General features: G+C 34.1%; 1 protein-coding gene across 7 annotated transcripts in view; it reads left to right on the forward strand.

Moving 5' to 3' along the window:
* LRRIQ1 (leucine rich repeats and IQ motif containing 1) overlaps nucleotides 1–15,808 on the forward strand; it is a 323,563-nt gene that overhangs the window by 261,910 nt on the left and 45,845 nt on the right. For 6 of the 7 annotated variants that reach the window (XM_051963292.1, XM_051963293.1, XM_051963297.1 and 3 more), the window contains one exon: nucleotides 15,105–15,245. The exons of the other annotated variant lie outside the window; for it this stretch is intronic. In XM_051963292.1, the coding sequence (XP_051819252.1) occupies nucleotides 15,105–15,245 (141 nt within the window). The remainder of the gene's footprint in view (nucleotides 1–15,104; nucleotides 15,246–15,808) is intronic. 7 annotated transcript variants of the gene reach the window in all.

Raw genomic sequence — 15,808 nt, forward strand, 5'->3', positions numbered from 1 at the left:
TAAATGCTGAGGACATATAAGACAGTCCCTGTCCTCAAAGAGCTCAAAATCTAATGAGGGTAGATAAACAAACAAATATGAACAAAGCAAGTTAGATAACAGATAAAGAGGAAATAATTAACAGAAGAAAGGCACTAGAATTAAGAGATATGGAGAAACCTTCCTATAAAAGGATTTTAGTGGGTAACTAAAGGAAGATGAGGTCAGTAGTTGAAAGCATTCCAGGCATGAGAGACAATCACAGAGAATGCCTGGAGCTGAGAGATGAACATATTGTTCATGGGACAGCTAAGACATCAGAGTATAAACTGTACAAAGACTAGGAAAAGTAGGAGAGAGCTTTGAAGACCTAACAGGACATTTTTGTATTTGCTCCTGGGCGCAATAGAAAGCCACTGATATTTATTGAGCAGAGGTGACATGATTGGAACATCATTTTAGTGGCTGATAGAGAATGGATTAGAGTAGGGAGAGAACTGAAGCAGGCAAACCTATCAGCATACTGTTGCATCATAGTGTGGGAGATGAAGGGAGCCTACACTAGAGTAGGTTCAGTGTCAGAGAAGAGAAAGAAGTAAGAGATGTTTCAAGCCTTGGCAACAGTTTAGGTTTAGGGGAAAAGACAGACAGTGAGAAGACTAGGATGACTTCTAAATTTTGAATCCAAGAGCCAGAGAAAATATTATTGTTTTCCATACTAATATGAAAGGTAGGAAGCAGAGGTGCTTAGAGAGAAAGACAATGAGTTCTGTTTCACACATGTTAAGTTTAAGATCTACAGGATATCCAGGTTGATATATCTGAAAAGCAATTGGAGATTCAAAATTGAAGGTCAGCAGGAAGATTGGGGCAGGAAAAGTAGACAGGTATTTAAGTCTATGGGAGCTGATGAGAGTTCTTTAAGGTTTGCAGTGTTTTGCAGATGTTATCTCAACTGATTCTCAGAGCAAACTTGAGGTGTTATTATTTTACAGATTGAGGATACTGAGGCAAACAGAAGTTAAAGGATTTGTTCAGAAATATCTGAGTCTGGATTCGAACTTTGTTCTTCCTGAATCCAAATCCATCATTCTCACCCACTGTACATTGGGTAGCTGATAAAATCCACAGTCTAGTACGCGTTTCTCACATAATCTATTTTGTATATAGTTTTTCTATATATTTAATATATTCTTGTATGTGTATAAATTAACCCCCAATAAATTTCTTGAGAATAGAGATTATTTGATTTATGCCTTTATATCCACAGTATCTAATATCATGCCCAACACATAGTAGGTGCTTGACAAGTGCTTGTTGATTAGGGCATGATGGCCTATAATCTTAATTACATGGGAGGCTAAGACTGGAATAGAGTTTACACTTAGGAGTGCAGTGTGCTATGGCAGTTGGGTATCAGCTTTTTGAGAGCAGGGACTGTCTTCTGCTCCTTATTTAAATTTCCAGCTTAGTGCCTAGCACATAGTAGATACCTAATAAATGTTTATTGAATTATTGACTAAGTCCACTTAAGGGTCATTTCCTCAGTAGCACTGAGCATGCAAAGACTCTAGTTGTGGTTGCAGTGTTTCCTTTCTTGATTTTTTTAGGTGCTGTTCAATGCATCATAGTTTAGGGGGCAGAGGAGCAGTTTCAGCTGAGGTGTTTTCCCAAGGGGATGAGAAAGCTGGTCTTTGTCACTAGTCTTTGTCTTTGTCTGACAATAGTCAAAGACAAATAGTCATTGAAAGAATCCACCATTCACCTTTAGAAAGACATCCCACAAGGAAAACCCCAAGAAACATTGTAGCAAAACTCCAGAACTATAATCTCAAGGAAAAAATAGTTCAGGTTGAAAAAAAAAGAAAGAAAAAAACATAATTGATTGTAATCTCTCAAGGAGCAGGATTACCCAGGATTTGGCAGCTTTTACAATAAACAGAGGGGCTGGAATATCATATCCTGGAATTAAAACCAAAAATAAACTACTCAGTGACAGTGAGCATCATCTTGGGGAGATGGATCTTCAATGAAGTAGGAGACTTTAAATCATTTCTATTGAAAAGAGAAGAACTAAACAGAAAATTTGATCTAATTAAAAGAGGTAAGGAAGGAAAAATCGTGTTAGTAGACAATGAAGTGGAATTAATATTAAATATAAATACACTAAGTGGTAGAACATCCAAATTCTTAGAGAAGAACTTAAAGCAATTACAGGAAGAAATAGCAAAACTATACTAATTGGGGGATCTCAACTTCCCCCTTTCAGAATTAGATCTAAACAGAAAATACACAAGAAAGACATTAGGGAGGTTAATAGAATCTTAGAAAAGTTAAATATTTTAGAACTCTGGAGAAAAATTGAATAGGGATAGAAAGAAATGTGCCTTTTTCTCAACAGCACATGCCACTTACACAAAAATTGACCATGTTTTAGGGCATTACCTCACAGTCAAATGCAGAATAATAAATGAATCTTTTTCAGATCACAATGCAATAAAAATCACATTCAATAGAGGTCCAGGGAAAGATAGAGTAAAAACCAGTGGGTAATTAAGTAATCAAATTCTAAATAATGAGTGGATTGAACAACAAATCATAGAAAGAATCAATAATTTCATCCAAGAGAATGACAATAATGAGACTACATATCAAAAACTGTGGGATGCAGCCAAAGCAGATCTTAGGGGAAATTTTTATCTCTAAATAGTTACATGAATAAAATAGAGAAAGAGGAAATCAAGGGATTAGTTATACAATTCAAAAGCTAGCAAAAGAAGAAATTAAAGTCCTCAATTAAATACCAAATTAGAAATTCTGGAAAGAAAAGGAGAGATTGATAAAAATTGAAAGTGAGAAAACTATTGAACTAATTAATAAAACTAAGGGTTGGTTTTATGAAAAAACCAACAAAATAGATAGGCCTTTAGTTATTTGATTAGAAAAGCAAAAACCAAATTTACTGCATCAAAAATGAAAAGAGTAACCTTACCACCAATGAAAAAGATATTAAAGCAATAATTAGGAGCTGTTTTAGCCAACTTTATGCAAAAAAATCTGACAATGTAATTAAAATGGATGAATATTTACAAAAATATAAATTGCCCAAGTGAAAAGAAGAGAGAATAAATTATGTAAACAACTGCATTTTAGAAAAAGAAATTGAACAAGTGATCAGTGAACTCTCTTAAAAAAAAGTCTCCTGGGCCAGATGGATTTACAAGTGAATTCTACCAAACATTAAAAAAAAAAAAAAAAAGATCAATAACAATACTACGTAAACTATTTGAAAAAAATAAGCAAAGAAGAAGTCTTGATAAATTCTTTTTATGACACAAATATGGTGCTGATACTTAAACCATGAAGAGCTAAAACAGAGAAAGAAAATTATAGACCAATCTCCCCAATAGATATGGATGCACAAATTTTAAATAAAATATTAGCCAAGAGATTACATACAACTTATTAGCAGGATAAAACACTATGACCTGGTGAGATTTATACCAGGAATGCAAGGGTGGTTCAATATAAGGAAATCTATAACCATAATTGACCATTAATAACAAAATTAACAGAAATCACATGATAATTTCAGTAGATATAGAAGAAGCTTTTCATGAAATACAGCACCCATTCCTATTAAAAAAAAAAACACTAGTGAACATAGGAATAAATGGAGTTAAACTTAAAATGATATGCAGCATTTATCTAAAACTATTCAGTAAATATTATTTGTAATGGGGAGAAATTAGATGCTTTCCCAATAAGATCAGGAATTGAAACAAGAATGCCTATGATCACCACTAGTATTCAATATTGTGCTAGAATTGTTGACTATAGCAATAAGAAAGGAAAAAGAAATTAAAGAAATTTACAGTAGGCATTGAGGAGATAAAACTACCACTCTGCAGATGTTATCTACTTGAAATAACAGCTTTAGCAAAGTTTTAATTTAAAAAAAATCAAGAACAATAAAGTGTGTGTATGGGGGAGGGGGGCATTTTGTGCTAATTCTGCTCTTCTAAGCTTCGTGAGATTCAAACATGGCTCATTCTCTGCTCACATATATGGAAAATCTTTGGTGGTCTTATATACACATCAGCCCAAAATTTGTCTCTCAAGATCAATGAGATCAGGAAGACTTCAAGGTGAAAATGCTGTCATTCTATCCATTTTCCAGACTTCCAGTATAACTGCTGCCCTCTTACAGGAGAGCTACATTAATTTAAGTCTGGACTATGATTTCATCCATAGATAAAGCTCCCTAATAAATAAGTTCTCGCCAACAATTTAGATTTACAACTGCTCTGCCACTAGTAATCTTTGTTGGCTGAAGACTTAAGCAAGACTAAGTGACTTTCCCAGAGTTACAGATATAGTATGTGTCCAAAGCAAAATTTAAATCCAATATTTCTTGTCTCTAAGAGGCAGACAGGCCCTCCATTCATCACACTACCCTCTATTTTTTCATTATATTGATGAATGGTTCATGATCAATCTATAGGTAATTCTCTAGTCATGTTCCTGTGAGACTTTGTACATTTTAAAGAACTTAAATGAAGACATAAATAGTAAATATTTCCAGGTGACAAAAAATTGGGATAGTTAGCTAATATGTTAGTTAATAAAAAAGGGATTCGTAACTTCCTCAGTGGGCTACAGTAAAAGCAAATTTAATCAAATAAGGGAAATGTAAAGCCCTATACTTTGAATGAAGGAGGCTTGGCTAGAAAAAAGAGTCAGTATGAAAAAATTGGGGGTGGGGACACTTACTGAAATGCAAAGTCAGTGAATGCCAGCACCATGGCACATTATTCCTGTGCTCTTAGTATGTTAATATTAGTTTAATAAAAAGCCTAATGAAAAGATGATCAAGGGACCAAATCTTTGCAGTCATGATGTGGCCATCATTATGGTCAGAAGCAGTCAAGAAGTTCACTATTGCCTAAAGCTTAAGCAACAAACTATCATGTTTTTGGAGTCCCCAGAAGTTTCTGGATAATATCTAGAGCACATATTCCTTGAGGTAACCCCTAATTTGATCAGATAAAAATTGTTCCCCTTGAAGAATGTTGAGAAAAAAAGAGATGGCCTCTCGCCACATTCCATACTGAGCTTATTATATGAAGATTACTGTATTCAGTTCTAGGAATGACATTTTGAGTAGTACTTTGTAAGCTATAGTGGGGCTAGAAGACAGTGAACAAAGTAATAAGGTAACTTGAAACGATATCAATTGTATTGCAACAGTTTAACAGAAGGAAAAAAAAAAACAGCACAGGAATTATTTTTCTTTTCAAGTATTTGGTTGATGGCTAGGTGGGGAAAAAACTGGATTTATTCTCTTTGGTTCCAGAGTTCAAAACCTGCAAACCAGAACAAATGGCAAAAGTTAAAGGGAGGCAAATTTTGGTTCAACACAAGTACTGACAACTGGGAAACAAACAAACAAAAAAAAAAATCCCGCCTTCTCTCAATTAGAAGTATTTTTATGTGTCACATTAGGAGGAGAGGATTTGCTCCCTTGCTTTCTTTTTTAGACTAGAAACTATCTGTCTGACTTCAGCTATACTCAGTCACTAAGATTACTTAACTTTATAATCTTTTGGCATATTTCCAATCGCAATGACTTCAAAATGTTGCATCATTCAGTTAATTTTAATAATCATATTCCTTCAAATAAAACAGGATTTCAACAGAAAATAAACTGATTTCATCAAAAGAATATCAGACTGGGTGTACTGACTCAAGGACACATCTTAGGAGTTACTTTTTTTGTACTTACTTTTTGATGCTAACCTGCATTCTTTGTTTTGTTGTTTTCCCCTAAAAAGGGAAATGGGGGAAGGAGGGAATTGATAATCCTCTGATTAGTTGAATCCTAATTAATCAGTGTGAAACAGTTGTAGGTTGTGTATGTACTTGGTGAGGACATCAAAAATGAAAAGAGAAAACTTACCACCAATGAAAAACTTAATCTGTAGGAAAGCAAGGTAACGTTTCATTAATTACCCAAAGAAGGGGCACAATATCTCAGTTGCCCAGCAGGTGGCGATACACTCAAATGCCGAGTCAAATAGTTCTACTTTCCTCTGGAGCCTGAACAGAACTGCCTTCTAAATAGCTGCTTTATCCCCAAGAGCCCACGGAGCACTCTCAGCCTCTAAAAACTAAAGTCCCATTCAGCACTGCAGAGACAAGGAAGGATGGAATCCTGCAGCATTTCAAGGTGGCGATGACTTAGGACGCTTAGACTAGGAAATAATGAGCAAAAAAGCATTAAAAATATATTTACATAAAAACACACATGTGTTCATCTATCTTGTCTATCTATCTATCCACACATTTATACACACATCTATCCATCCATTATCTATCTATCCCTCCATCTATTTATCTATCCACACATTTATCTATCCATCTATCTGTCCATCAATTAATCTCTCAATTCATCTATTTATCTTTCTTTCTATCCATATATCTATTCACCTATCCATCCATCCATACATCCATCTATTTATCTATGTATTTCTCCACCTATCTATCCATTCATACATCTATCTATCCATCCATTTCTCTATCTTTCTTTCCATCTATCATCCATCTATTTATCTATCCACTTATCTTTCTTTCCATCCAACTATCTATCTATCTGTCTACCTATCTATCCACCCATCTATCTGCATAATTGTACCATCCTGTCTCCCCATGTGGACTTTTGTTTCTCTGTCAGTAGCACTCCACCTCATCCCCCCTCTCTTTAGCCCATGCTTATACTCATAGAATACACTGACTCAATTCACTGTGTTCTAATGGTTTATATGACATAGCAGAAATGGATGAAAAATGGATACACACTCTTTGCTCCAGCCAAACTGACTCTCCCAAGCTGCCTTCTACTAGACTATCCTCTCCCAAGTACCTTCTAAAGACTCTAAGGCAGTCTTGCCAGCAGATCCTGGAGAGGGCTTAATGGCCGGGTGCCTGAGGTCACAACTCTGGGCCTTTAAGTTTGATTAGGAATACAGGGGCATTGCAGGGGAAATTGATCAGACTCCTGCTCCCAGCCCAGCAATCCTTTTACTTCAGACTGACTGAACACCAACAATGAGACAACTGTCAGTCTCCAGGCCTCTGGACCACCTCTCGATCCTGTTTTCTGCTTCTGTTCATTTCTACAGCACTGGTCCTTATCGCCACAGGGAGAAGCTCAGGATGTGGCCGGGTCAAGAATAGTCTGGTCTCAGATTTCTTGCTTCAGGTTCCAGTCACAACAGATAGAAACAGATGCAGGTCAGGCTGCCAGCAGCACAGAGATTTTATCTAACAAAATCTTTTTTGGCTTCTGCCCACATTGTGAACAGAGAGCCTTGGTTTCACTTCTGAGGTTCTCTACCCCCTGCACAGTTAATAGCTGATCAGAAGTCTCTCTTAAGGACAGATGAAGCGCAGAGTACTTTAGAAATCTTTCTATTTACACATAGGTCTCCCCACTTTCTTTTTAAAAATGTTTTAATTGATTTTATATCATAGTTATTCCTGATATTCTTCTCCTTTCCCTCCCAGAGAGCCATCTCATATAACAAATAAAATATATTTTTTTTTAAAATGAAAGGAAAAAGGAAAGAAAGAATGGGGGGGGGGGAATCAGCATTACTAATCAATACATTGAAAAAGCCCTGAAACATGTAATATGTAATATCTTTATACTTCCCACCTCTCCCTAAGGGACTCTTCATCTGAGTCACAATTGATTTTTAATTTTGTAACATTCACTTTTGGGTTTTGAGTGTGGTTGTTCCTTCCATTTATATTATATTTATATTGTTGGTTAGATTGTTTCATGTTTTTACTTGATTTCATTCTGAATCAATTGATGTACATCTTTCCATGTTTCTCTGTATTTATATCATATATATATTCTTACATCATGGCAATATTCTATTATATCTATGCACTACAATTTGTTTAGCCATTCTTCAAGCAATAAGCATCTCCTTTGATTCCAGTTCTCTATCACAAAAAGTGCAGTTACAAATGTATAGTATATATGGGGGCTTTCTTTTTTTTTTTTTTATCAATGGCTTCCTTGACATGTAATGTAATAATAGTCTCTAGTTCAAAAATCACTTTATTTGTGTAATTGCAAATTGCTTTCTAGAATAGTTGTACCATTTCATGGCTCTACCAGTGTTGTGTTACTGTACCTATTATTTTACAACTAACGTTGACTGTCTTTTTTTTAATCATCTTTGCCAATTTTCAGGATATGAACAACCTCAGGATTGTTTTGATTTGCATTTTTCTAATTATTCATGTGCTTGTGAATACTTTATAATTCTACTTTGAAGTACTGTTTGTTCTTATCATTTGATCATTTATCAAGGAATGGTGATTATTCTTATATGAATTTATTAATTGTTTATATATCTTTGATTCCCAACCCAAATAAGGGAAATTTGATACAGAGATTTTTTTCCCCATATTTATTGTAGGCGCAATCATATTGTCTGTGCAGAAGATTTTCCATTTCATATAATAAAAGTTATCAATTTTATCTTTTTAATTGCCTTTTTCTCTCATTTGATTAGGAATATATTTCCTAGCCATAGCTAAGAAATATATTACTTATTTCTCTGATAATTTTTAATAGTATGATCTTTAATAATAATATTGCTTATACATTTAGGATATGTCATAGAATTATGATATTAAAACAAAGGTGTCAAACTCAAGACTAGCAAAATTTTCTATTGTAGCTTAAATCAGATTAAAACATAACCGAGAAATGTTAAAAAAAAATTAAAATATGAGACAACATAGGTAGTGTTGCTTTGCTGGGGGCATTTTAATCAATATACCATAGAAAGATTAATTTCTATTTGAATTTTTAAGGTATTAGTCTAAGTCTAATTTCGGCTAGAGTGCTTTCTAGTTATCCAAGCAGTTTTTAATCAAAGGAGTATTTATCTATATAATTTGTTTTCCTTTTTATCCAACATTGCATTAATTGGGTTCCATTATCCTGGTTTCTCTTTTGTTTAATCACTCTACTTTTTAAATAATGCCACTGCTGCTTTAAACTATAGTGTTAGATTTAGATATGCTGTTCCCCTCTTCTGTCTCCCATCTCTATTTTTCTTTTCTTTTTTTTTCCAAATAATGTTTGTTAGAATTTTACCAAGTTCTATAAAGCATCACTTTCATAATTTGATTTGTTTAATATTAAAAATATAAATTAACTTTGATAGCATTGCCATTTTTATTATGTTGGCACAGCCTAGCCATGAGCACTGAATAATTTCTTCAGCTATTTAAGTTATTTATTTCTTTAAGGAACACTTGGTAACTGAATCACTACCAGTCTTTTGTGCGCTTTACTAAGTTAGTCCTCAGATATTTTATGCATTGTACTATAGCTATTTGGAATGAAACTTGACTTTCTATTTTGTTTCTTGGATTTTATTATTATATAGAAACACAGTTGGCTTAAAATTTGCTGAAACTATTAATGATCTCGACCAGTATCTATGCTGAATTCCTTAGCATTTTCCAAATATTCCATCATATCATCAGAAAATAGGCATGACTTTATTTATCTTTATATTTTTAATTTCTTTCTCTTTTCTGTTTCTAGCATTTCCAGAACTATATCCCATACTAGTGGAGTCTCCCCACTTTCCATTGTTTCATCAAGATGTTTTCCCAGAGAGATTTCTGATGTCCTATTGAATTCCTACAGAAATGAAACAGTGCTGCAGAACACTCACTACATCAGGTTTTACAGAGATATTAAACCCGGCTTGTCCCTCTTTAAGGGTTAAGTGGGCCGGTAAACACATCTGTGGTTGTTAGTCCATGTTTACACAAAGGTAAAAAAAAATAAAATAATTTTCCACACAGGTGTGTAGAACCTGAAGTGATCCTAATAGGAGCTGGTGGCCCAAGGGATGCTGAGCATCTGAACATAGCCACCTGAGATTCTCCAGGTGTTGTACTGATTGTCTTCTTTCACTATTGACCCCAATAATCTTGGAATGGTTCCTTTGGAAATCCTTTTGAGGAGACTGGGCAAAGCTGTTTCTACCGAGGGAAAATTTGTGAGGGAAGGGCAAGAGAAACTCCTCCCTCTCATGTTTAGGCAGCTACATTTTCAGTATGCTTCTGGTCTAAGAGGGATAAATTCATTTAGGTAGAGACAAATTTAGGCTAGAGAATTTCTAGAACTTTAACTTATCCATGTACAAAGTTGAATTCACAAAAAAATCCTTATTATGGTGATTGGATAACAGGATTCAATAACTATGTAATAATGATACTGTACAATGTTATCTAATGTTGAAAATTTTGTGAGGAAATAACCATTCCTCTTCTTAAGTGTCATCTTGCTACAAATGTCCTCAATCCTGTTCTCTCTTATATTCTCTTCCGCAACCACATTTTTCTTTCTCTGATCTTCATTCTTTTTTTTTTTTTAACATTTCATTCATGTTTATACTCATCATTGATTTTCTTGGAAAAACAAACAACCCTTATCTTGACTCTTCAGTTCCCTTTATCTACTACTTTTTCTCATTTTATTTTTACTTTCTTGTTTCTCTAACTTAGTACTCCTATAATTACTGAAGAGATTTCAAAGTTCATTTAGTATAACTTCCACTTGAAACTTGAATTCTCTCTTTTTTAGGTCTAGGGCCCATTCCCTTATTAGGTTGTCCAAAAAAAAAAAAACTATTTAAATATGTTACTCTTACTACATCCATGTAGTATTATTCAAAAACATCTTCCTCCAATCCTATGAAATCCTAATTCCTCTAATCTCAGCTACTGCGTCAAAATGACTGTATTATCAGGGGAAATTATTTATGTTAAATCCAGGGACCATTTATGTAATCCTTATTATATGAAGTGAAATAGATTATGGAAATACAAACTTGGAAAAAGCATAGCCCTTATACTCGGGTACTTTACAATACATGGGGTGGGAAATTAAATATGTACATAGAGAAGTATACTAAATACAACATCATAAGGACAAAGGCAATTTCTGGACAAAATGTTCCAAAAAAACCTAGAGGAATCATTTTACCTATGGAGAGCAGGAAAGATTTATTGGAGGAAATAGCATCTGATATTTGCCTTGAAAAAAATACTTCAATAAATGGAGAAGAGGGGAGAGAGCATTCTAGGCATGGAAAAATAGATTATAAAAACATTGAGTCACAAAAGATAAGGAATTAACTGTTAGTGCTTTTGGTGAGAACATAGAATGAATGAAGTGGAGTCATTAGATATAAGGTTAAAAAAGATATGTTGGGACCAGTTTGTAAAGAATTTCTATTGCTAAGGTGACTATATTTTTCCTATAGGAAATAATGGTATTTAATATAGAAGTGACATGATCCTATCTCTTCATTAGGATTTTTTTTCTTTTTTAGTTAAGTATAAAACATAATTGTAACAAAAAAGGGAAAGACTGGAAACAAGGGGAAAATATTTTTAAATAGTTCAGGGAAACTCAGTGAGGGTTTGGACTTTAGTGGTGGCTTGTGAAAAGAAAGGGGAGGATGGGTATTAGAAATTTTGTGTGGATCTAACTATATAAAGTAACCCATAGCCGCCCTAGAATTAGCTATAGTTACATATAAAAGGAAGAATATGGAATTGTAAGATTTGTCTTTCCTCCTCCCCTTCAGTTGTTTGAGAGAGTAAAAATGATCTTACCTTTGAGGAAACTAAGGGACCTCAGAATCCAACAGATTACACATATATATATATATCTGTGATGGGGAAAATATTATGCTTATTTTACTCATTACATACTTGTGTTAACTAATAAAAAGTAAACTTATTAGTCAGGGTTCATGTATAGATTTTGAGTGAATTCAAACTCAGAATACCTTGAACCCAGAGTAGCTCTTCTGGAGTTCTCACGTATATTACACTATGATGCTACATTAAAATTTGGAACCTGATTAAATTTTATTCAACAATAGAAATGAAGAAAGCAGAGTCAAATTGATGCCTGAGGTTTTGAACCTAGATTGCTAGGACAGTCTTATATCAACAAAAATAGGGAAGTTAAAGAAAAAATCAAGCAGAAATGTGAGATCAGGCCAAGAGGGCCCAAGACCCTCTAACAAAATTTATTATGTACCTCTACTCAGTTCACCCTGAGAATCATCATCTTTTGAGCTAATATCTAGCTTTTGACAGTCTTTGCACTGCAAGCAAATAGATTCTTCTAGCACATATTCACTATCCATCACTACTCTCACAAAAATCCCATCAATTTTTAGATAGAAAAGAGGAGTTTTCAATGTATTTGTTCTTTTTAGGACCCATAATAGTAGTTGAATCTTTGCACAGCTTACTATTGAGTAAACTTCTGTCAATTTGCTGCCTCTTACATCCCCTGAACTTTAATATCCCATGGATAGAGATTTTGTCAGTGAACTTGGATATTTTACTGTTCCTTGTTTCCATAAAAAATTTCTGAGCTGTAGACATGGCAACATGTAGAGCTATTAGCTTTTAACTGAAATCCATACTAGCTATGAAACATTACATCTTCTCAGTTTTTCAACTCTAAACACATCACATAGTTTTTGATTTTCTCAATATATTGATCAGTTGTGCTGGTTTTCTTTTCTTTTTCTTTTGTCTTGAAAAATTTCTATTTAAAATATTATTGCATATATATAACTTTTATCAATTGATAAAAAATATTGAACAGTATATTTACATATATTTGGAAAAATAAAATAAATTTCCAAAAAATGCTCTTTGCCATATAGAATTGCACTTTGAGGAAGGATACTAGGGATAATTAGGTTCATGTTAAAAACAAAAGGTATCAATAAAAACTTGTTTTAAGAAGAAAAATCATACTTTCAAAACCCCACTTTTTTCTTCAGTGAAATTGTTTTTTATCTTTAGAAATTTATTCCTGAGTACCTCCTACCCATCTTGGTATGTTCTCCTTTCTCTGAAGCATTTCATTCCATGGGATACCATCTATCTTGTTTCTGAGCCCTTTGATATATGCCTTCTTAAATATAAAGGGCTTCTCCTTTTCTATCACAATTGTTGTAATTTCTCCCAGAATTCTTATCATTAACAATCCAGCAACCCAGCAGTTTCTTCAAGTAAATGAGATAAATCCAGAACTGAATTTCCCCTTGTTGATTCCTCTACTTTTTGAAAGTTGAAATTGGTAGTAAAGTCAATCAAAAAATTATGATGTAAACTGATTCTGGCATTGAGAGAGCTCCATCCGGGGTTTGGATAATTAAACTCCCCCATCATTCCTACATCATGCCTCTGTGCCAGATTTATGATTTGTTTCCCCAAATCATAGCTTTCTTTTTTTCTGTCCAGGTGCTCTTTAGTGTATTATAATAACATAATCACTTCTGTTTCTCCCTATTTTGACCTTCATCCAAAATACTCTCTGCCATGCTTTCCCTGCCTAATTACTGATTGTACTCAAATGGAAATGCTTTTTTAGTGTTCAGTGTAACTCCATAACCACCCACATCCATCTACCCTCTTTATTTTGAATAAGATATATCCATTTAGTACCATAGCCTATTCATTGGTTCTATACTACCAAGTTCCACTGATGCCTGTGAGATAAAATTTAACTCCTTGTGAGAAGAATATTAGTTTCTTGTCTAAACTTTGGATATTTGTAAGTTTCTGGATCTTATCATCACCTCTTTTCCTGGATTTTTCCTCCTATGAATTTCTGAGGATCTCTGTTGCTACTTCTTTTCTTTTTTCTTTTCCTTCCTTTTTTTTTTTTGGTAGCTTCTATCTAAGGAGAGCTATATATAAACAGTCTTCCTTTCCCCCCATTCTTTTTATTTTAAAGCTACTTTGATTAGATTTATAGAACACCTCCCAAATACATTATTTCCATTCTTATTTTTGGAATACTCTTATTTTTGGAATACTCTTATCTCTGGTCAGGAATCTGCTATTTCTTTATTGTAATCCATGGTACAGATTTTAATGAGTAAATAAAAAATTATTTATTAAACTGGAGTTACAAATATTTTAATCCCAATTACACTCTAATTGGGGGAAACAATCATATAAGAAAATTCAGCTTCAGGGTTAATGCAAAAACTCCAAAGTCTTGTGTGGAGCAGTAGATTAGTTGGCAAAGTCTAAACTTTAAGTTACATGGGCATTTAAGATGGCAATGCCAAAGGACCATAGGGTACAGAAGGCAGATGAAAAAGCCTAGACATTCTAAGAGGCAGTGATAGGGCAAATGGTGGTTTTGTATTTCATCAGAAGGAATGAAGTTGTTGATTCCTATATCATCCAAGGCTTGTGAGCAGTCAAGCAGCTTGGTCTAAAAGAAAAGGCAAGGTAAGAGAGCACTCCTGGTGAAGTCAGTTCTCCCTGCTCCTTGCATATCCAGCTTGGGTTCTGAGATGACCCAAGGCTAGGAAAGCAAAATGAAAGGAAAAATGCAGGAGGTTCAGACTCCCCCACTGGTGCAGCCTCTTGTTACCTTTATGTCAGCATCAAAATCTAGTGTCAGACTTCATTTTCTTAGCCAACTTTTCACTTCCCAAATTAATTTTTCTGTTCTGCATCACTTTCCTTTAATGGGCAATATTGAGGAAATTGCAATTCCCTCCTCCATTCCCAACCCCATGGGCTTCCATTTCTTTTCTGAGATTTTATAATTATTTAGAAACCTTCCCCCAGTCTACCTAGACTTGAGGCAAAAAAAAAATTGTTTGTTTGTTTTGTTTTCTTGTATACATGCCTTAAGGATGACAATATTTCCCTAATTGTTGCTCTAATATTGAGAAAAAGCTGTCTCAGTCTCTCTGAACTAGGAATCACCAACTCCTCTTATTCTTTAATTCTTTACCTGAATCATACTGACTAATCTCTTCCCTAGTGGTTTCTGTGGTCCTACTCTGATTCCTTGGAGTTTTTTTCCTCCTCAGAGTGTCCACCTCAGAAAGTTTCAAAATTGTTTTTAAGATCTATTTCTTTCCCTTTCTCCTCTGGGTAACACTTTTCCATTCTCCACTACTATCCTGATAAAAGTTAAGTCTCGTTTCTTCCTCATTTCCCTTTTCCCCATTTTCCTTTAGGAAAACTTGCTTCTTCCCAACAACCTGAAGTGTAAAGAAGCATTTTTCAAGTCCCTTCATTTCCTCAAAGAAGAAGATCGGGCTACATTTGAAGCACAGAAAATCCTCAATGCACAGAAATGTAAACATTTTGCATATAATGTAAGTTACTGCAAATTTTCTCTTATTCTTCATAAGTTGAAATATTCAATCTTGCTTTGTTTAACTAATTATGGGTGTTTCTACCTTAATCCTTGGCATCTGGTTAAAATTTTTTTACAACCAATTATCTCTTAATAACTTGACAACTTCATTCAACTTTCTTTCTCAGTTTTCAGCAATACCAGCATACTCAACTCTCCTTTGGGCTTGTACTATTTTTTTTCCTACTTAAATATTTTGAACTCTGTCCTACTTTATCAATTTTCTTAACCCTCTAAATTGTTCTACTGAACCTTTTCTTACTTACTTTTCTTTCTCATACCAATTGTGTCTTCCTTTTCTTTCTTGAATTTATCTCCTCAGGTTCTTCCCTAATCCCTTAAACCTTCCCTTATCCTACTTAAACATCACCCATTTTTATAATTTTCTGTTTACTTGACTTTGGTCCTGCTCCCTCTTTCAAATTGGTAGTAGAATACGGAGGTTGTTTCCCTTAAATTTTTCTCAATTTCTTCCAAATTTTGCCAAATTTATCATCATCAGATTCAATCTCTTACTTTTTC

This window comes from Antechinus flavipes, chromosome 5, assembly GCF_016432865.1.
Source record: "Antechinus flavipes isolate AdamAnt ecotype Samford, QLD, Australia chromosome 5, AdamAnt_v2, whole genome shotgun sequence".
NCBI classification, from domain to species: domain Eukaryota; kingdom Metazoa; phylum Chordata; class Mammalia; order Dasyuromorphia; family Dasyuridae; genus Antechinus; species Antechinus flavipes.